A 22,258-nucleotide genomic window follows, 5' to 3' on the forward strand; every position below is an offset into this window, starting at 1 on the left:
CGTGTGCGCATGTTCCTGTGTATGTGGAGGCGATGCACATGTGGGTGTGCTCATGCAACTGTGTGCATGTGGAGATAGAGGTCCACATCAGGTCCACATCCTCGCTCTTTATCTTACTGCTTGAGACAGGGTCTCCCACTGGAACCTAGAACTCACTGATTTGCTAGACTGGAGCTAGCTAACAAGTCCCAGGGATTCACCTCTGAACCTGACTCCCCAGCACTGAGGTTACAGGCATGCACCATCACACCCAGTTTTTAAAAATTATTTACTTATTAATATTTTATTTTTATTTATTTGACAGTGAAAGAGGTAGAGAGAGAGAGAGAGAGAGAGGAGAGATAATGGGTGCACCAGGACCTCCAGCCACTGCAAATGAACAGACACGTGCGCCGCTTTGTGCATCTGACTAATGTGGGTCCTGGGAATCAAACCTGGATCCTTTGGCTTTGCAGGCCAACACCTTAACTGCTAAGCCATCCCTCCAGCCCTATTTTTTTTTTGTTGTTGTTGTTGTTTGGTTTTGTTTTTTGAGGTAGGGTCTCACTCTCTAGCCTAGGCTGACCTGGAATTCACTATGTAGTCTCAAGGTGGCCTCGAGTTTACAGCAATCCTTCTACCTCTGCCTCCCAGTGCTGGGAATAAAGTCATGCGCCACCATGTCTGGCCTTCTATTTTGACTTTTTTATTTATTTGAAAGAGAGGGAGTGTGGGGGAGAAAGGAAAAGAATGGGTTCACCAGGACCTCTAGCTACTGCAAACTCCAGACACATGAGTCACTTTGTGCGTCACGTGAGTGATGGGGAATTAAATCTGGGTTCTAAGGCTCCACAGTCAAGCGTCTGAACTACGGAGTCATCTTTCTAGCTCTGCAACTCAGTTTTTTACATGGGCATGGGGGATCTGAATTCAGGACCCCCATGCTTACATGACAAATACTTTACCCATTGAGGCCATCTCCCCAGGACCCAGCCTCTGTTTTTTTTTTTTAATTATTTATTTATTTATTTGAAAGCGACAGACACAGAGAGAAAGACAGATAGAGGGAGAGAGAGAGAATGGGCGCGCCAGGGCTTCCAGCCTCTGCAAACGAACTCCAGACGCGTGCGCCCCCTTGTGCATCTGGCTAACGTGGGACCTGGGGAACCGAGCCTCGAACCGGGATCCTTAGGCTTCACAGGCAAGTGCTTAACCGCTAAGCCATCTCTCCAGCCCCAGCCTCTGTTTTTTGAATGCTTGTGACCAAGCATATAGAAAATGTTACTGGACCTACAATGCTGTGTGCCATATCCAACATTATTTCTTTTTTTTCTTTTTCATTTATTTATTTGAGAGAGAGAAGCAGAGAGAGAGAGAGAGGGAGGGAGGAAGAGAGAGAGAGAGAGAGAGAGAGAGAGAGAGAGAGAGAGAGAGAATAGGTGCACCAGGCCCTCCAGCCACTGCAAATGAACTCCAGACACATGTGCCACCTTGTGCATCCGGCTTATGTGGGTACAGGGGAGTCGAACCTGGGTCCTTCGGCTTTGTGGCAAGTGCCATCTTTCCAGCCCCGCCAACAGTATTTCTCCGGACAACAAGCTCTCTCATAGTCTGTTGCTGTTTCCAGCTTCCTCACACTTTAGTGGCCTCTTGACAGAGCTCCTTTCCGGCTGGAGGGCCACTGCATGGCCCTTCTGTTGTCCTGATACCTGTTCGGATCCCTCCCTGCTGCCCCATCTCCCTGCCTGGCCTCGGCCCAGCAGCCCTGACCCACAGGCCTCTCCCCTGCAGTCAACAAACACCTTTCCCATGAGCGCCTGGAGCCTTGAGTCAGGGCTTGAAACACGTACAGATTTCTTCTTCAGGAAACCCGGAAGCCCTCACCCATCCCACCTCACAGTCAAGTTCCCGATGGAACGGATCACAGCATCACAGCCGCCCTCTTCCTCACCTCCCACTCTCCCCAGAACCACAGCTGCCCGGCGCCTGGGCGCCTGCTCCTGGCACCTGCCGAAGTTCCTCCTCGGCAACTAAGGTTGCCAAGTCAGTCCTGGGCTCCTCTCCTTGAAACACACCCCTCCCTGGGCTCCGTGACACAGTGCCATGTCCCCTCCCCTCTCCCTTGCTTTCCTGGCAAGCTCACCTCCTCTCCCCGCCCCCCACCCCAACACCACGTGCCAGGCTGCTTCTTGCCTCCTTTTTGGCTCTGCCTTGCAAGACTGCATCCGCCCTCGGTGACACACGCAGGCGTCCGGGTTTCCCCGCAGACCTCTCCCCACCCCCAGCAGCTGAGCCCCCTCCCCCGACCCCCCGCAATAAGGAGAGGGACCAGGCGCATGTTTCAATCCACTACTGGGAGTCAGCTGCGTCCAACTGGAACCCGCCCTCTGCCTTCACAGCGGTCCTCCTGCCGGGTCCCCTGTCTCCACCAAGGTCTCCTGCAGCATCCGCTCTCACACACAGCGAGCCTTGACCCCTCCAGCTGGTTCAGACCAGCCAGGCCATCCTTCTGGCTGCCTATCTCCCTGCGCTCTCTGCCTCACCCACCTCTGCAGACGTGATGTAGTTCCAGTCACCCTCACTTTTGGGTTTTTTTTTTTTTTTTTTTCGAGGTACGACCTCACTCAAGCCCGCCTGAGCTGGAATTCACTATGGAGTCTCCGGGTGGCCTTGAACTCACGGCGATCCTCCTACCTCTGCCTCCCGAGTGCTGGGATTAGAGGTGTGCATCACCACGTCAGGCCACCCTCACCTTTTTTAAAAAAATATTTTTTGTTCATTTTTATTTATTTATTTGAGAGTGACAGAGAGAGAGAGAGACAGAATGGGCGCGCCAGGGCCTCCAGCCACTGCAAACAAACTCCAGATGTGTGTGCCCCCTTGTGCATCTGGCTAACGTGGGACCTGGGGAATCGGGCCTCGAACCGGGGTCCTTAGGCTTCACAGGCAAGCGCTTAACTGCTAAGCCATCTCTCCAGCCCCACCCTCACTTTTTATCTGTGCTGGCCAGTGGTCACCTAGGTGACAGAGCATGTCACACTGTGGCTCTGCTCAGGCCTCTCTCCTGCACAAGTACAACCCAATACTAGTGCTCCCCCTTTTTTCTTTAAAATTTTTTTTGAGGCAAGCCCAACAGACTGAGCTTTTTTTTTAAAAAAGTATTACTTATTTATTTATTTATTTAAGAGAGAGAAAGAGGCGGGGGGGGGGGTGGAGAGGATGGGTGCACCAGGTCCTCCAGCCACTGCAAATGCGCCCCTTTGTGCATCTGGCTTATGTGGGTCCTGGAAAATTGGACCAGGATCCTCTGGCTTTGAAGGCAAACAAACACCTTAACTGCTAAGCCATCTCTCCAGCCCATGTCTGGCCTTTTTTTATGTGAGAGAGAAAGAGACAGAGAGAGAGAGAGAGAGAGAGAGAGAGAGAGGGAGGGAGGGAGGGAGGGAGGGAGGGAGAGAGAGAGAGAAAATGAGAATTGGTGCACCAGGGCCTCCAGCCACTGTAATTAAACTCCAGATGCTTGCGCCATCTTGTGCACATATGTGACCTTGCATGTGTGACCTTGCATGTGTGACCTTGTGCATCTGGCTTATGTGGGACATGGAAAGTCAAATATGGGTCCTTAGACTTTGCAGGCAAGCACCTTAGCTGCTAAGCCATCTCTTCAGCCCCCCATTATGAGGTAGGGTCTTACACTAGCCCAGGCTGACCTGGAATTCACTATGTAGTTTCAGGGTGGCCTCGAACTCATGCACTACCTTTCCCTCTGGAGTGCTAGGATTAACGGCATGCACCATCACACCCAGCTTAGTGCCTTCCTTTTGCTTCACACTTGGCTGGTGCTGTGGTTTGGCTGGGGTTGAATTCCCAGAGATTCATGTTCTGGAAGCTTGCTCCCCTGTGCGGAGATGCTGGGGGATGGTGGAGCCTTTAAGAGGCGGAGACTGGCAGAACGCAGCCAGGGACACTGCTTCTGGAAGAGATTAATATAGCTCTCTTGGGACCTCAGCTCCTCCGAGTGTGACTTGTTGTGAAGCAAGGTCACCCCATGTGTTCACCCTCTTCCACACTTCCTTTCCCCTTCTGTTTTTCTGCCACAAGGCAGAAGGAAAACAAGTGACTGGCACTGTGCTGTATGGACACTTCAGTCACCAGAATTTGAGCCAAATATATCTTATTAAAAAAAAATTCTTGAGGAAGTGTCTTATTCTAGCCCAGTCTGACCTAGAATTCACTGTGTAGTTTCAGGATGGCCTTGAATTCATGGCAGTCCTACCACTATTTCCCAAGTGCTGGGATTAAAGGTGTGTACCACCATGTCCAGCTCTTCTCTCTCTCTCTCTCTCTCTCTTTCTTTTTTTTAGACAGAGTCTTACTCTAGCCCAGGCTGTCCCTGGAATTCACTCTGTAGTCCAGGTTGGAACTCAGGCTGACCTGGATTTCACTATTCTCAGGGTGGCCTCGAGTTCATGGCAATCCTCCTACCTCTGCCTCCCAAATACTGGGATTAAAGGCATGTGCCACCACACCCAACTTGCATCATTTTGTTTGTTTATTTGTTTTTCCTGTTTTTTTTTTTTTTTTGGTGTTTCGAGGTAAGGTCTCACTCTAGTCTTGGCTGACCTTGAATTCACTATGTGGTTTCAGGGTGGCCTCAAACTCATGGCAATCCACCTACCTCTGCCTCCTGAGTGCTGGGATTAAAGGCATGCGCCACCACACCCGGCTTTTTTTTTTTTTTTTTTTTTTTTTTGAGGTAGGGTTTTCTCTAGCCCTGGCTGACCTGGAATTCACTATGTAGTCTCAGGGTGGCCTGGAACTCACAGTGATCCTCCCTTCTGGGTACTGGGATTAAAGGTGTGCGCCACCATGCCTGGCCCAAATATGCATCTTAAAATTTTTTTTTATTGGGCTGGAGAGATGGCTTAGCGGTTAAGGCACTTGCCTGCGAAGCCTAAGGACCCATGTCTGATCTCCAGATTCCACGTAAGCCAGAAGCACAAAAGTGACGCAAGTACAAGGTCACACATGCACACTAGGTGGTGCAAGCATCTGGAGTTCACTTGTAGTGGCTGAGACCCTGGCATGCCAATTCTCTCTCTCTGTCTCTCTCTCACACACACTTCTCTCTAAATATATATTTATATATATTATATAAAATATATAACATTTTTGTATATACATTATATATTTATATAAATATATGTATTTGAAAGCGGAGAGATGAGAAACAGACAGAGAGAATGGGTGTACCAGAGTCTCCTGCCACTGAAAATAAACTCCAGACACATGTACTACTTTGTGCATCTGGCTTTATATGGGTACTGGAGAATCAAACCCCAGTGGTTAGGCTTTTCAGACAAGTGCCTGAACTGTTTAACCATCTTTCCAGACCCTAAATTTTTATTTATTTACTTACTAGCAGAGAGAAAGGCCTCTTTCTGCTGTAAATAAACTCCAGATTCATGCTCTACTTTGTGCATCTGGCTTTATTTACATGAGCACTGGGGAATCGAACTCAGGCTGTCAGACTTTCCAAGTAATTACCATTAACTACTGATCCATCCCCCAACCCTAATCTCTATCTCTCTCTCTGTCTTCTTTGGATTTTTTCCAGGCTGGCCTGGAACTCACTCCGTAGTCCCAGTTTGGCCTTAAATTCACAGGGCTCCTCCTACCTACACATCCTGAGTGCTGGGATTACAGGCTCCTGCCACCAAGCCTGGCTGCTAATCTCTTTTTCAAAAATTATCTACTTAGTTATATGTGTGTGTATGTACGTATATGGGTGTGCCAGGGCCTCTTGCCATTGCACATGTGCACTGGACATTTGCCCCACTTTTTGCATCCAGCTTATATGGGTGGCTGGGGAATTGAACCCTTGGCCAGCACGCTTTGCAAGCAAGTGCCTTTAATCACTGAGTCATCTTCCCAGCCCCCTTTTATAATGTCTTAGAAGTTTGGTTTTTTTTTTTTTTTTTTTTTTTTGTCTTTCAAGGTAGGGTCTCACTCTAGCCCAGGCTGACCTGGAATTCACTATGTAGTCTTGAGGCTGCCTCAAACTCATGGTGCTCTTCCTAGCAGTGCCTCCCAAGTGCTGGGATTAAAGACATGTACCACCACTCCCAGCTCTTAGTTTTGTTTTGTTTTTCTTAATTTATTAGCAGGGTGTGGTCAGGAGGCAGAGTTAGGAGGATTGCTGTGAGTTTGAGGTCAGCCTGGAACTATAGAGTGAGCCATCAAGGAAATGCAAATTGAAACTACTTTGTGATTCCATCTCACTCCTGTCAGAATGGCTATCATAAAAAAAAAAAAAAAAGACAATAAATGTTGGCAGGTATATGGAAAAAGAGGAACCCTTCTACACTGTTGGTGGAAATGTAATTTGGTACAGCCATTGTGGAAATCAGTGTAGAGGTTCCTGAGACAGCTAAAAATAGATTTAGCAGCCGGGTGTGGTGGCACTCGGGAGCCAGAGGTATGAGAGGCCATGAGTTCAAGGCCAGCCTGAGACTACATAGTGAATTCCATGTCAGCTTGTATTACAGTGAGACTCTACCTCGAAAAACCAAAACAAGCAAACAAATAAGTAACAATAACAACAACTAAACAACAAGTACCACTAAAGCAGGATACCAGGTGAAGCCTACATTCTAGCTAGACACACATATCCCATGAGCTCTGTGGGATACATATCTAAAAATTAAATTTAAAAAAATGAACAAAAAATATTAGAAAAACAGGGCTGGAGAGATGGCTTAGCGGTTAAGCACTTGCCTGTGAAGCCTAAGGACCCCGGTTTGAGGCTCGTTTCCCCAGGACCCACGTTAGCCAGATGCACAAGGGGGCGCACGCATCTGGAGTTCGTTTGCAGTGGCTGGAAGCCCTGGCGCACTCATTCCCTCTCTATCTGTCTCTTTCTCTCCCTCTCTCTGTGTCATTTTCAAATAAATAAATGAATAAAAATTAGTTATTTACATGATATTCAAAATTTTTAATTTTTTTGTTTTTTATTTATTTATTTGAGAGCGACAGACAGAGAGAGAAAGAGGCAGATAGATAGATAGAGAATGGGCATGTCAGGGCCTCTAGCCACTACAAAGGATCTCCAGACGCGTGCACCCTTTGTGCATCTGGCTGACATGGGTCCTGGGGAATCAAGCCTCGAACCAAGGTCCTTAGGCCTGACAGGCAAGCGCTTAACCGCTAAGCCATCTCTCCAGCCCATGATATTCAAATTTAACTGTCTCAGCATGTGTGAGGCCCTGGGTTCAATCTCTAGCATTAAAAAAACAAAGCCCCACTTGGGAGGCAGAGGTAGGAAGATCACTGTTAGTTTGAGACCACCCTGAGATTACATAGTGAATTCCAGGTCAGCCTGAGCTAGAGTGAGACCTTACCTCGGAAAACCAAACACCATCCAACCAAACACACAAACAAAAGCACAACTAATGCAGGATGCCAGGTTAAGTTTAAGTTCTAGATAGACAAGCATGTCCCGCGGAATATTTGGGGTATAGAGCTAAAAATGATCTGTTATTTATCTGAACTCCAGCTTTCGCTGGCTGTCCTGTGTTTCTATTTGTGAAATGTGGCATTGGAAGCCCAGCTGCAATTCTGCAGCGATGTGATTGCTCATTAGTGCCTTTCATCCCGGCAGGCTGCTGGCTCTAGAGGGCACCAACGGAGTGGGTTCGCGGGCGGCTGTGTCTTCAGCACCTGGGACAGCGCTTGGCACGCGTGCCTCTCTTCCCGTGAATGTTTGGCTGGTGAACTGAGGACACAGCGCCTGGCTCATCTCTACTCTCAGAACCAAGTGGCTTGCTGTGACAGGGTGCATAGAAAACACTCATGCTGGGGCTTGAGAGATGGCTTAGCGGTTAAGGCACTGGCCTACAAGGCCTAAGGACCCAGGTTCAATTCCCCAGAACCCACGTAAGCCAGAGGCACATATGGTGGCACATGAGTCTGGAGTTCATTTGCAGTGGCTGTAGGCCCTGGCACACCCATTCTCTCCCCACCACTCTCAAATAAATAGATCAAAACAGAAAACACTCGTGCTCACCCTCAGACTACATAGTGATTTCCAGGTCCTCCTGGGCTAGAGTGAGACCCTACATGGAAAAACCAAAAAAGCAAAATAAAAAGAGAGAGAGAGAGAGAAAAAAAAAAAGAAACCATTCATTCATGCTGGGGCTGGGAGTTAAGTCCTATGCTTTGGAGGCATGAGACTGTGTGTTCAGTCCCCAAAACCAAAATAACAAGACACCCCCAAACCAGGGGCTGAGGGGGTGGCTCACTGGGTAAAGTACGTGGTGCACAACCGAATTGTGGGTGCCTGAGTCTGAGTCCCAGGAACCCACGTGGAGCTTTGCAAACGCTGTGGGAATGGGATGAAAGATGCTGGGGCTGGAGAGAAGGCTCAGTGGCTGAGCTGCTTGCCTGCAAAGCCTAACGACCCTGGAAACCACCTAAAGCCAGCGGCACAAAGTAGCGCATGTGTCTGGAGTTCATTTGCAGTGAGTGGAGGCCCTGATGTGCCCATTTTCTGTCTATCTCTCTATATATACCTTTGTGCTTTAAAATAAATAATAAACAAATAAATTTTAAAAAGCCCTGAAAGATGCTACCTCAAAGCAAAGTAGGAGAGGATTTGCACATAATGTTGTCCTCTGACTTCCACCTGGGAGGCTCAGCATTGACATGCCCGCATTCACATACATCATATGCCCTCCTTCCCCCCCCAAAAAACAACTCAGACCAGAAGCTGGCCCTCCCCCAGAAGGCAATGAGAAATAGAGTCAAGGGCTGGGAAGATGGCTTAGCAGTTAAGGCATTTGCCTGCAATGCTAAAGGACCTAGGTTCGATTCCCCCAGGACCCATGTAAACCAGATGCACAAGGTGGCGCATGCGTCTGGCGTTCGTTTTGCAGCTGCTGGAAGCCCTGGCACGCCCATTCTCTCTCTCTCTCTCTGCCTCTTTCCCGCTCTCAAATAAACAAATAAAATATTAAAAATATAAAACAAAACAAAAACAGGGCTGTAGAGATAGATGGCTTAGTGGTTAAGGCACTTGCCTGCAAAGCCAAAGGACCCAGGTTCAATTCCCCAGGACCCATGTAAACCAGATGCACAAAGTGGCGCATGCGTCTGGAGTTCATTTGCAGCGGCTGGAGGCTCTGGTGCACCCACTCTCTCTCTCTCTCTCAAATAAATGAATAAAATAAAATTAAGTCAAAAAATAGAGTTAGGGGGCTGGAGAGATGACTTAGCGGTTAAACGCTTGCCTGTGAAGCCTAAGGACCCCGGTTCGAGGCTGCATTCCCCAGGACCCACGTTAGCCAGATGCACAAAGGGGCCCACGCATCTGGAGTTCCTTTGCAGCCGCTGGAGGTCCTGGCGTGCCCATTCTCTCTCTCTGCCTCTTTATCTGTCACTCTAAAATAAATAAATTAAATCAAACAAAAAATTAAGAAAAAATAGAGTCAGGGATGAACTAAGGGTGCACAGTACCTTGAGCGTGTGGCATGCCTTGATGGTGGCCGCCAGAGACTGGCAGTCGCGGAAGGTGAAGAGGAAGAGGTTCCATTCGAAGTTCATACCACAGTCTTTGACACCATAGGCCAGGTCCAGCTCTTCCAGGTGGCTTAGGCCGGCCACCAGGTCCCCCAGCTGGTAGTGGTCCTGGGTGGGCCCGTCTCCTTCTCCCTCGCTGCCGGAGTCAGACTGGTCCCCAGGCTGGGATGTAGTTGGCAGCTGCACCGGCGGGAGGAACTGATCCACCTGGATCCTGCGCACGTACCTTTTGCAGAGGGGCACCAGGCTGAGGATCACGCTGGGGTCCGTGGTGCCCGGGATAAAGAGCTTCAGCAAGTTCTCTAGGTGCCTCTCAAAGAACATGCGCTTCCAGCTGCCGCCGTACCTGGTCACGTGGCACACAGGCCAGCGCTGCGCGCAGCACCGGCGCCAGTAGCTCTCATCATCAATCAGGTTGGCCGTCACGGTCAGCGGAAGGTCCGGGGACAGGTGGCTCAGGACCTTCTGCTGGTGCGCCGGGAGCAGCTGATTCAGGATAGGGTTGTCTTTGAGGGCAGGGGTAGGAAAAGAGTGGTCAGTGACAATGACATGGCATTGTGCCCTGGGCTGGGCTTGTCTGTGGACAACGAGGAAAGGGGAGAGCTTTTTCTTTTTCAAGGTAGGGTCCAGCGCAGGCTGACCTGGAGCTCACTGTGTAGTCTCAGGGTGGCCTCAAACTCACAGGGATCCTCCTACCTCTGCCTCCAGAGTGCTGGGATTAAAGGCATGAACCATCACACCTGGCCAAGACCCTTTTAAAAAAATGTTTATTTATTTATTCATTTATTTATTTGAGAGAGAAAGAGAAAGAGCAGGTAGAGAGAGAAAAATGGTTGCAGCAGGGCTTCTAGCCACTGCAAATGAACTACAGACACATAAGTTACCTTGTGCATCTGGTTTACATGGGTACTGTGGAATTGAACCTGGGTCTGTAGGTTTAGATAAGTGCCTTAACCACTGTACCATCTCTGAAGCCTGGAATACCTATTTTTATTTTTATTTTTCTTTTCTTTTCTTTTCTTTTTTTTTTTTTTTTTTTTTTTTTTGGTTTCTTGAGGTAGGGTCTCACTCTAGCCCAGGCAGATCTGGAATTCACTATGTAGTCTCTGGCCTCAAACTCACTCTTCCTACCTCTGCCTCCAGAGTGCTGGGATTAAAGGCATGTGCCACCAGGCCCGGTGGAAGGCCCTTTTTAACCGTCAGGAGCCACACTCTGAGTGAAGAGCCTCTGCTCTCAGGCTCCAGGGAAGGGGCGGGGACGTGGCTCTTGTGGTTCTGCAGCTGGGCATTCCACAGGCCACACCTGGCTGCAGGCAGCCCCACACTGAGGAAAGACTTGTAGAATTCTCAAGTCTGGCCCTCAGTTATCACCTGTTCTGATGGAGGAGACAGCCCCTGACTTCTGAAGCTCCTGGTCTGACTGGTTTCCTTCTTTTCAGAAGGAATAGGTTTGTTTGAACACCTACTATATGCTAGATTTGCCCCGTGGAGGAAATGGGCCCCGACTCTCTTGAAGCTCACATTCAGCTGGAAGGGACATAACAGCAAGTGAGGAGATCTGCTAATCAGCTGGCCTTGTCCTCAGTGAGCCCTTGAACTTACCAAGATCAAGTAGCACAGGCTGCCTACTCATGTGTGTGTGTGTGTGTGTGTGTGTGTGAGAGAGAGAGAGAGAGAGAGAGAGAGAGAGAGAGAGAGAGAGAATTGGCATGCCAAGGCCTCCATCCACTGTGACTGAACTCTGGATGTGTGTGACATTTTGTGCACATGTGCAACCTTGCACATTTGTGTCACTTTGTGTATCTGGCTGATGTGGGATTTGGAGAGTTGAACATGGGTCCTCAGGCTTCGCAGGCAAGTGCCTTAACTGCTAACTCATCTCTCCAGCCCTCATCTTCCTTTTCCTTCTTTCTTTTCTTTCTCTCTCTCTTTTTTCTTTCCCCTTCCTTCCCTCCTTCCTTCCTCTTTTTTTTTTTTTTTTTGAGGTAGGGTCTCACTCTAGCTCAGGCTGACCTGGAATTCACTATGTAGTCTCAGGGTGGCCTCGAACTCATGGCAATCCTCCTACCTCTGCCTCCCAAGTGCTGAGCTTAAAGGCGTGTGCCATGACGCCTGGCCTTCATCTTCTTTCTTAAAAATGTTTTTGTTTATTTATTTGCAAGCAGAGAGAGAGAGAGGGAAAGAGAAAGAGTGGGTGCAGCAAGGCATGGTGGCACACACCTTTAATCCAAGCACTTGGGAGGCTGAAGTAGGAGGATCACTGTAAGTTTGAGGCCACCATGAAACTACGTAGTGAATTCCAGGTTACCCTGGGCTAGAGCTAGACCCTACCTTGAAAAAAAAAATCAAACAAACAAACAGATAAATAAATAAATATAGTGGGTGCACTAGGGCCTCTAGCTTCTGCAAATGAGCTCCAGATGCGTGCACCACTTTGCGCATCTGGCTTTACTTGGGTACAAGGGAATCAAACCTGGGCTGTCAGGCTTTGTAAGCAAGCACTTTTAACTTCTGTGCCATCTGTCCAGCCTGTGGCTACTCATCTCTGGCAAGGACTGGTGTTCACCAAGCACAGAGAACAGAAGAAAGTAGGAATCCTTTTGTGACATACATGGAAGACTCCATCAGAATGGGTTGAGGGAGGGGGAAGTAGATGTGGCTTAGGGGAGACCGGCTGGAGACAGTGGACAAGACAGGGAAAGGACATAGGCATGGTGGGTGCAGTGTGGGTGGGCAGCTGCGTAGGAGGTCTGGAGACACAGTGGGCGCTGACTGCGTGTGGTGAGGAAGGCAGCTCCAGACCCAGCGGTCCGTCCTGGACAAGTCCCCCAAAGCTGCCTCCCCCAGAGCCGACAGACTCACTTTGGAAGTTCTTAACGATGTGCTGTATGCAGAGTTCTGTGAGGAGGGGCACAATGGCCAGCGACCACTCGGCGTCCTCCGCAATGATCCGGCGCATGCGACGGACAGGTGGGACCTTGGTCTTTGTGGAGGCTTGACCCGGGGCTGGGGGAGACTTGGGGTACTGGAGTCCTGTGTTTGAGCCCTGGCCTGGGGTGGTCAGATGGCCCTGGCTGACCGAGGACTGGCTGGTGGTCGGCGCTGTGGGTGGCTCCTGCATGCTGGGGGCCGGCAGTACTGGGGCAGGAAGCCCCTGGGGGACTTTGTGACAGGAAGCTTCTCAGAATGGCAGGTCCTTGATGCAGGCAGGGGCCTGGAGCAAGAGGAAGATCAGAAGTGAGATTCTGGAGGACCTCAGTGGCCAAGAGCGGTGCTGAGGATGGAACCCAGGACGTCGTGCCTGCGAGGCAAGCACTGTACCAGCTGAGGTACATCTGCTCTGCTGAATTTTCTAGCACCTACTTTACTATTATTATTTATTTATTTGAGAGAGAGAGAAAGAGGCAGAGTGAAAGAGAGAATGGGCACGCCAGGGCCTCCAGCCACTGTAAACAAACTCCCGATGCATGCGCCCCCTTGTGCATCTGGCTTACGTGGGTCCTGGGGGAATCAAATTAGGGTTCTTAGGCTTTGCAGGCAAACACCTTAACCACTATGCATTTCCCCAGCCCTAGTACCTATTTAAAAAATTATTTACTTATTTATATTTATTTATTTGACAGAGAAAGAGGGAGAGCAGGAAAAAAATAATGGGTGCTCCAGGGCCTCCAGCCACTGCAAAGGAACTCCAGACACCTGCGCCCCCTTGTGCATCTGGCTAATGTGGGTCTCGGGGAATTGAACCAAGGTCCTTTGGCTCTGCAGGCAAACACCTTAGCCACTAAGCCATCCCTCCAGCCCCCTAGCACCTACTTAAAACAAAATACTTTATTTATGTAAGAAAGAGAGAGAGGAAGAAGCCGGGTGTGGTGGCACATGCCCTTAATCCCAGCACTTGGGAAGGAGAGGTTGGAGGATTACCATGAGTTCAAGGCCACCCTGAGACAACATAGTGAATTCCAGCTCAGCCTGAGCTACAGTGAAACCCTACCTCAGAAAAGAGAGAGAGAGAGAGAGAGAGAGAGAGAGAGAGAGAGCGTGAGAAGAGAAGGAATGAGAGGAGGAGAGAAGAGAGAGATGGAGGGAGAGAAAATGGGCACACTGGGGTCTCTAGCCACTGCAAGCAAACTCCAGACACATCTTGTGCATCTGGCATTATGTGGGTACTGGGGTATCAGACCCGGGTCCTTAGGCTTTACAGGCAAGCATCTTAACCACTGAACCATCTCTTCAGCCCTCTCACACCTACTTTTTTTAAAAATTTATTTTGAGAGAGACAGAGAGGGGCCAGATAAGAACGGGCACGTCAGCGCCTCTACGCACTACGCCACTGCAGATGAACTCCAGATGCATGTGCCACCTTGTGCATCTGGCTTATGGGGGTAATGGGGCATCAAACCCAGGTCCTTAGGTTTCTCAAGCAAGCACCTTAACCAGTAAGCCATCTCTCCAGCCCCTAGCACCTACTTTTTTTAAAAATTTATTTATTTATTTATTTGAGAGTGACAGACACAGAGAGAAAGGCAGATAGAGGGAGAGAGAGAGAATGGGCGCGCCAGGGCTTCCAGCCTCTGCAAACGAACTCCAGACGCGTGCGCCCCCTTGTGCATCTGGCTAACGTGGGACCTGGGGAACCGAGCCTCGAACCAGGGTCCTTAGGCTTCACAGGTGAGCGCTTAACCGCTAAGCCACCTCTCCAGCCCCCTAGCACCTACTTTTAAAGAGTAAATAGGGCTGGGGGCGAGGTTCAGTTGTGGGACTCTTGTCTAGTATCTCTAACATTAATTTTTTTTAAAAGCATGCAGAAAAATCCAGGTAAAATTAATTTTGTACTTAACCCAGTATGTCCAAAATATTGTCATTTCAATGTGTAATATGTACCAAGGTTGTTTAATGGGATATATGGGCATATATGTATTCATATCGAGTCTGAGCCTGTGATCTCTGTTTTAGGGCGGTGAAGCTGAGAGGAAAAGAAGGGACAGAGACGTAACCTTTGTGGGGTGCCAGCCCGGCTCTGAGCCCCTTCCCTTGCTCACCCAGCCTCCCTCCCGTCGCTCCAGTCTGTCTCCCCTTATCCAAGGCGGCGGCAGTGGCAAGCAAGCGTGGGAGGCACGAAGGCAGCTAAATTTGGGTTTGAAGACAGAAGACGGGACTCTGGGAGAGTGAGCCCATGGAAACTATAGCCCCCGGGTATAGGAGGCCTGCTGGAGTCCTGCTGGCAAAACGGGCTGGCGAATGGGCTTCTGATGTGGCTGGGGCAGGTCCACTGGTGTGGGGGGGCATACTTGAAAGTGGCCTGTGGGGAGGAACACTTTGTTCCAGCAGAGGTGTCCTTGGCAGAGGGAGGGACCAGATGGCGTTCCCTCGCCCGGCAGAAGGAAAAGCCTGGCTGGGGCTGAGGGGCAGCATGGGGAGGATATTTATGTATTGCCACACCCCGTGTGAGTCCAGTGCAAGTTTTCCAAATGTGTCCAGCTTCCCTGAGGGCCCCTCAGAGGGCGGAGCATAAGGGCGTGCCACTTAGGGGCACCGGCTGGCTGGATTTGCATTGCTGGCTTTGCCTGGGGTTATGTGCTGTGTGACTTTGACCGACTGCGTAACCTGTCTGAACTTCCTATTTCCTCATCTGTGAAATGGAATGGTAATGTCTTTCTCTGCTAATATCGTGGAGAGTCCAGAGACAATGCTTCGTACTGATGACATCTGAAGATTGCTGGAGGGCTGTGGAGGCTCGATGCACCTTTATAGAGGGCGGGGGACATATTCTGGTGACTTGCTACTTGAATGCTAAAAGGTGTCTTTATTTATTTATTTATTTTATGAGAGATAGCTATAGAGAGAGAAAGAGAGAGAATTGGTGCACCAGGGCCTACAGCCACTGCAATTGAACTCCAGACACTTATGCCACCTTGTGTGTTTGGCTTATGTGAGACCTGGGGAATCGAACATGGGTTCTTAGGCTTCATAGGAAAGTGCCTTAATGGCTAAGCTAACAGGTGTCTTCAAATGAGAACAAGGTTTGTGAAAGCCATTTCTACTTCCCCAGGTGAAAGGCTGGTAGGGGGTGAGGTACAGGTGCACAATGGGCAGAGGCAGTAATGGGGGTTCACTCCAGCCCCGTTCATGTTTTCAAAATCTATTCTTGGGCTGGAGAGATTGCTGTCAGTGGTTAAGGTGCTTGCCTGCAAAGCCTAACGACCCAGGTTTGATTCCCCAGTACCCGTGTAAAGCCAGGTACACAGTGGCACATGCATCTGGATTTCATCTGCAGTGGCCGGAGGCCCTGCTGTGTCCTGAGTGCTGAGGATTAAAGGCGTGTGCCACCACGCCCAGCTCAAAATCTGTTTGAGGGCTGGGGATGTGGTGCTATTGGCAGATTGCTTGCCTGGTGTGCATGAAACCCTGTGTTCCCTCCCCAGCACCACATCAAACTAGGTGTGGTGGCCCATATTTATAATCCCAGCAGTTGGAAGGTAGAGACAAAAGGATCTGAAGTTTAAGATCATCCTCAGATACACAACTAATTTGGAGCCCACCTGGACCTGAGACCCTGTTGGAAGACTGATAAGGCATCAAAGTATATTTAAAAGGATCATGAGGGGGGGGGTTGGAGAGATGGCTCAGCTGTCAAGCCACTTACCTGCAAAGCCTAAGGACTGGGCCAGCATCCATATAAAGCCAGATGCACAAGGTGGTGCATGTGTCTGGAGTTTGTTTGCAGTGGCTAGAGGCCCTGGCATGCCCATTCTCCCTCTTCCTCTCTCTCACTCTTTCTCATAACTAAATAAAATAAATAAATAAAAGGATCATGAACAAAACAAACTCTTTGCTCTCCTGTTGCTCATGTTGTAAAGGGCACATGAGGGATGGCTTCCCCATACTCCACCGGCTGACCTCTCTCTGGTCCCTGCCCTTGGTCACCACCTCCAGGCTGTCCTGCCTCTCTGATCATTCTTTTGTTGTTTATTTTTATTTACTTGAGACCGTCAGAGAGAGAAAGAGGTGGGGGGGGAGAAAGAATGGGCGCGCCAGGGCCTACAGCTACTGTAAACGAACTCCAGATGCGTGCGCCCCCTTGTGCATCTGGCTGACTGGGACCTGGGGAACCGAGCCTCGAACCAGGGTCCTTAGGCTTCGCAGGCAGGCGCTTAACCGCTAAGCCATCTCTCCAGCCCATGATCATGGTATGGCAGGCTTCCTGGCCCTCGGTCCACCCCCCTATTATCTCCATCTCGCTCCTCTTATACCATCTCTTGCCTCCCTGCTGGAACCAGAAGTGGAGTGGCGAGCTCTCCCGGGGTCCCGCTTGTGTCCAGGGAGCCCAGCCCGCTGCCTGCCTTTCCCCAGGGCCGCCTCAGCGCAGGGCTTTCCAGTCTGCTGCGATGGTGCCGCTTTGGCTGCTCCGCCGGGGGTCCCTGGTCTTTCGCGGGCCAGCCTCACGCAGGCCCCGTGGCAGGCGTCGCGGGCAACCCTTCCGTGGGGCATCTCTGCCATGAACTGCGCTCTCAGTTCCTCAGAGCACAGGGTCCTCCCTTCAGGACGGAGGGTCTCTGACATAAAACCTGCCCTGCCCCTGGGACACTTCCTGCTAGTTCATCCAGGCCGTTCCCTTGGCCTGGAAAGCTCTTCCCGCCACCCCTGCATGGGAATGGGGCAGTCAGCGGTCCACCAGCGGGGTTCAAGCCCCGCTTCCTCACCTCCTAACCCGTGCCCTTCAGAACCTGGGTCACATTTGCCCAGCTTGTCCCCAAATCAACAGCAGATGGAGCTCATTTTTGTGTGCAACTCTTAGCCCAGTGCCAGGCCTGCCTTAGGTAGCTGTTTTGGGGGCTGCCCCACTCCCTTCTAATAATAGATTCTAAGTGATAGCCTATTGGCTACAGTGGTTGGTTTGGGGTGTTGATGCCAGCCAATCAGAGAACTTCTCTGGATTTGTCCAAATGGAGACAGAGGAAAGGAAGGAAGGACAGATGCATGTCCTTGAAGGAGTGGCCACTGCTGCCGGGGGTCCATGCCCTAACATACACGGGTCTGTCTGCAAGCAGCATGAGGTGAAACTGGAGGGGACACGCAGCCGTGACAGACAGGTGACAGCATCCTGATATCCCAAACATGTCCTTGGATCCTGAGGCCCCGGAGGAGGCTGCCTGCCAGCACTTCAGGAGGTCCTGCTGCTCAGGCCTCACCTGCAGCCTCCTACCGTGTGTGTGTGTGTGTGTGTGTGTGTGTGTGTGTGTGTGTGTGTTCCCTTCCCTTTCTCTTTCTCTCCCTTCCCCCTCCCCTCCCCTCCCTCCTCCTCCCTTCCCTCTCTCCTCTCTCCCTCTCTTTCCCTCCTTCCTTCCTTTCTCTTTCTCCCTTCCTTCCTTCCTCCCTCCTTTCTTTCTTCCCTCCTTCTCTCTCTCTCTCTCTCTTTCTTTCTTTCTTTCTCTCTGCTCCTTAAAGGGTCCTGAGTATTGTGCAGGGCTCACAGTTTGTTGAATAAAATCAAGGGGAAACCCGCAGGTCGGTAGATAAAATGGTGTGACGGTAGCTGAGAAGGGCCAAAGGCCCCAGACTCTCCTGGCTGCACTGTGTGTACAGGTTTCAGTCCTTGTCCCATCACGGGACAGTGCCAGCAACCAAGAACCGTCCATAGCTTTGGAACTGTTCTCGCCTTTCATAGCAATAAAGGCAGAGCTGCTTCCTTTTCCCTACTTTTCAGATGAGAAATGATGACCACAGAGCCGCTGGCTCAGGAGCACGTGGGAGGGCAGCATGATGTAGATGTCACACGCGCTATGCATAACAAGCACACGTACACTGTGCATCCCAGCGTGGATGAGTTTCAGATTGTAAAGAGCACAGTTAGGAAGAGGGCAGGGGACTGTCCGACTCGGAGGGGCAAGGGCAGGGGCTAGAGGAGACGGGGAGGCAGGAGACCTGCCACAGACACCTACCTTACAGGCAGGCCTTACTCTGACCTGGTCACTGTAGCCAGGCAGCGATTGAGGGTGGCAGTGAGTGGCATCATCTTTCCGGAGAGCCTGCAGGGAAACAGACACATCCGTTAGTTGGGGGCTTGGGAAGGCAGTCCCCCAGAAGTTGACAGAGAGGAACTGCTTCAGGAACCTCGTTTCCCTGGGGAGCCTGAGAGACAGTGAGTGAATCGCAGTCCAAGACTGCAAGGTATGGGCTGGAGGGATGGCTTAGCGGTTAAGGCGTTTGCCTGCAAAGCCAAAGGACCCAGGTTCGATTCCCCAGGACCCACGTTAGCACAAGGTCGCACATGCATCTGGAGTTTGTTTGCAGTGGCTAGAGGCCCTGATGTGCTCACTCTTTCTCTATTTCTCGCTCCCTCTTTCTCTATGTCAAATAAATAAATAAAAAATATATATATTTAAAAAGACTGCAGGTATGTTCAGGATTCCAGACTAGTCTCCAAGACAGCAACCTCTGACATTCCAGAGAAGTTAGGGTCTCCAGTGGTGACTGACTTTCATGCTGCTATGTGGTATCTCCATCTAAGGGCACTCCCTGACTTTGGGGTGGGGAGAGTAGGAGGCTGGAACACTCACGAGTGCACTTCCGTCTTGGGACCTTCTTCACAGCCCCGTGGGCTTCATGTGGTTGTGTCTCCAGCGCCAAGCGTAGCCAACTAGGGCTACTCTGCCCAGGGAAAGCCACCTTCCTCCCCAGGCCCAGCTCCACATCCTTGGGAGCAGTGCAGACGGCCAGCATTCACACCAGGTCCACGACTCCAAGGGTTAGCAAGGGGTTAAAGGTCTGTGGAGGCCAGTGTGCCTCCCAGAACTTCCTCCCACTCGTGAGCTTTCTTTTCACCAGTGTGAAGCCCAGGGTTACTCTACTTTTGGGACTGACCTACAGATCCCGAAGGCCCCCCACCCCAATGCCATACTAGGACACCAGAACATTCCAAAGGCTGAACCATTGTCTCCAGCCTTTGACTTAGCACCTCATGGGTTCTCAAGAACGCTAGAGTTGGGGCTGGAGAGTTGGCTTAGTGGTTAAGACACTTGCCTGCAAAGCCTAAGGACTCATAATCGACTTTCCGGGTCCCACGTAAGCCAGACACGTAGTGATGCAAGCATGCAAGGTCGCACATGCACACAAGGGGGCGCACTCATTTGGAGTTCGATTGCAGTGGCAGGAGGTCCTGGTACACCGATTCTCTCTCTTTCCCATTAAAAAAAAAAAAGTGCCGGGCGCGGTGGTGCACGCTTTTAATTCCAGCACCCTGGAGGCAGAGGTAGGAGGATCGCTGTGAGTTCTAGGCCACCCTAAGACTACATAGTGAATTCCAGGTCAGCCTGGGCTACAGTGAGACCCTATCTTGAAAAAAAAAAAAAAAAAGGCAGGGCTGGAGAGATGGCTTAGTGGTTAAGGCATTTGCCTGCAAAGCCAAAGAATCCCAGTTTGATTCTCCAGGACCCACGTAAGCCAGATGCACAAGGGGGCGCACGCATTTGGAGTTCACTTGCAGTGGCTGGAGGCCCTGGCACACCCATTCTCTATCTCTCCCTCCCTCCTGCTTTCTCTCTAAAATAAATAAATAAATAAAATATGTTAAAATACTTTTTAAGGGCTGGAGAGATGGCTTAGCGGTTAAGCGCTTGCCTGTGAAGCCTAAGGATCCCGGTTCAAGGCTCGGTTCCCCAGGTCCCACGTTAGCCAGATGCACAAGGGGGCGCACGCGTCTGGAGTTCGTTTGCAGAGGCTGGAAGCCCTGGCACGCCCATTCTCTCTCTCTCCCTCTATCTGTCTTTCTCTCTGTGTCTGTCGCTCTCAAATAAATAAATAAATAAATTTTTTTTAAAAAAAATACTTTTTAATATTTTATTCTTATTTATTTATTTGACAGAGAAAAACAGAGAGAGAGAATAGGTGTGCCAGGCCCCCCAGCCACTGCAAGTGAACTCCAGATGCGTGATGCGCCCCCTTGTGCATCTGGCTAATGTGAGTCATGGGCAATCGAACCTGGGTCCTTTGGCTTTACAGGCAAGTGCCTTAACCACTAAGCCATCTCTCCAGCCCTTAAAATATTTTTTTTAAGGCAGTCTTTCGGGCTTGCCTCAAAAATAAAATGAACGCTAGAGTTGTGTTCTCTCTTTAAAATTTTATTTATTTATTTTTCTGAGAGAGAGAGAAAGAACCAAATAGAGAGAGATTGAGAATGAATGGGTGTGCCAGGGCTTCCAGCTGCTGCAAACAAACTCCAGACACATGTACCACCTTGTGCACCTGGCTTTTGTGGGTCCTGGGGAATCGAACCTGGGTCCTTTGGCTGTGCAGGCAAGTGCCCTAAGCCATCTCTCCAGCCCTGTTTATTTTATTTTTAAAAATTATTTATTTATTTGATAGCCGGGCATGGTGGCACACGCCTTTAATCCCAGCACTCGGGAGGCGAGTTAGGAGAATCGCTGTGAGTTCAAGGCCACCCTGAGACTACATAGTTAATTTGAAGACAGTCTGAGCTAGAGTGAAACCCTACCTCGAAAAACCAAAAAAGTAAATAAATAAATAAATAATTTATTTGAGACACAGTGAAAAAAAAACAAAACAGCAGGTGTGAGGTGGTGGTGAGGGGAGAGAATAGGCCCGGCAAGATCTCTAAAAAATATATATTTTTGTTCATTTATTATTTATTTATTTGAGAGCGACAGACACAGAGAGAAAGATAGATAGAGGGAGAGAGAGAATGGGTGCGCCAGGGCCTCCAGCCACTGCAAACGAACTCCAGACACGTGCGCCCCCTTGTGCATCTGGCTAACGTGGGACCTGGGGAACCGAGCCTCGAACCGGGGTCCTTAGGCTTCACAGGCAAGCGCTTAACCGCTAAGCTATCTCTCCAGCCCCCGGCAGGATCTCTAACCATTGAAAAGGCACTCCAGATGCATGCACCGCTTCATGCATCTGGCTTACGTGTGTACTGGGCAATTGAACCTGGGTCCTTAGGCTTTACAGGCAAGCGCCTTAATCGCTAAGCCATCTCTCCAGGGCCCCCCCTTTTTTTTTCTACTTTTGGGAAATTCCCAGTTTCTGGAACCACAAAAAGAGATCCTAAGAAAGCTTTGTGGGAGCCCAGGCTTGGCCTCTGGTGCAGAGAGCCAGCGTCTTCATAACCTCTGGGCTGGCCCCTCCCAGCTCCAGGGCACTTAAGTCGGCTGGCCGGAAAGGGATCCCAGCTGTGGCTCCCCACCCCTGGGCCTGCCTTCCTTCCCTCAGACACCCCAGCAGGGAAGCTCAGTTGCAAAGGCCAGCAGGATCCTCCTCCCTTCTCCCACCTAGGGTGAGGAGGCTCTGGCTTCTCCTAGGTAACCACGGGGCTCAGTGAGGTGGGAGGCCTGAGGGAGGGGGTGGAAGCTTCTAGACCTGCCCCACTGCACCCTCCCCTCCCCCACAGCTGACGGTGGGGGACTGGCCTTTCCAGCTCCTGACCTCACCACTTCTCTCTTTCCTTGAACCTCAGCACCGGATACTGGCTGGGCTGGAGGGAAGGGGGACTGGGGGGGGTCCTCACCTCCAGTGGACGGTGATGAGCTGGGGGAGGGCTCGGGTAGGTACCGCAGCTCCCCTCCCATCGGAAACGCGGAGCCAGGGCGATGCCCGCCCGCGGGCTGTTGATGGTGAGCTTAGGGGTCTGTGATCAGAGCTAGCGGAGGAGCTGATCAGGGAGACTAGGGTGTCATGTCCCCCTTCTTGG

General features: G+C 50.5%; 1 protein-coding gene across 1 annotated transcript in view; it reads right to left on the reverse strand.

Annotated features, from left to right (window-relative positions):
• Tcte1 (t-complex-associated-testis-expressed 1) overlaps positions 1 to 22,258 on the reverse strand; it is a 32,766-nt gene extending 10,508 nt beyond the window's left edge. The window contains exons 1-4 of the mRNA XM_004649729.3: positions 22,076 to 22,258; positions 18,495 to 18,581; positions 12,418 to 12,769; positions 9,493 to 10,061 (exon numbers count right to left, since the gene is read on the reverse strand). Of these exons, the coding sequence (XP_004649786.3) occupies positions 9,493 to 10,061; positions 12,418 to 12,676 (828 nt within the window). The 5' untranslated portion in view covers positions 12,677 to 12,769; positions 18,495 to 18,581; positions 22,076 to 22,258. The remainder of the gene's footprint in view (positions 1 to 9,492; positions 10,062 to 12,417; positions 12,770 to 18,494; positions 18,582 to 22,075) is intronic.

The sequence above is a fragment of the Jaculus jaculus genome, chromosome 8, assembly GCF_020740685.1.
Source record: "Jaculus jaculus isolate mJacJac1 chromosome 8, mJacJac1.mat.Y.cur, whole genome shotgun sequence".
Taxonomy (NCBI): domain Eukaryota; kingdom Metazoa; phylum Chordata; class Mammalia; order Rodentia; family Dipodidae; genus Jaculus; species Jaculus jaculus.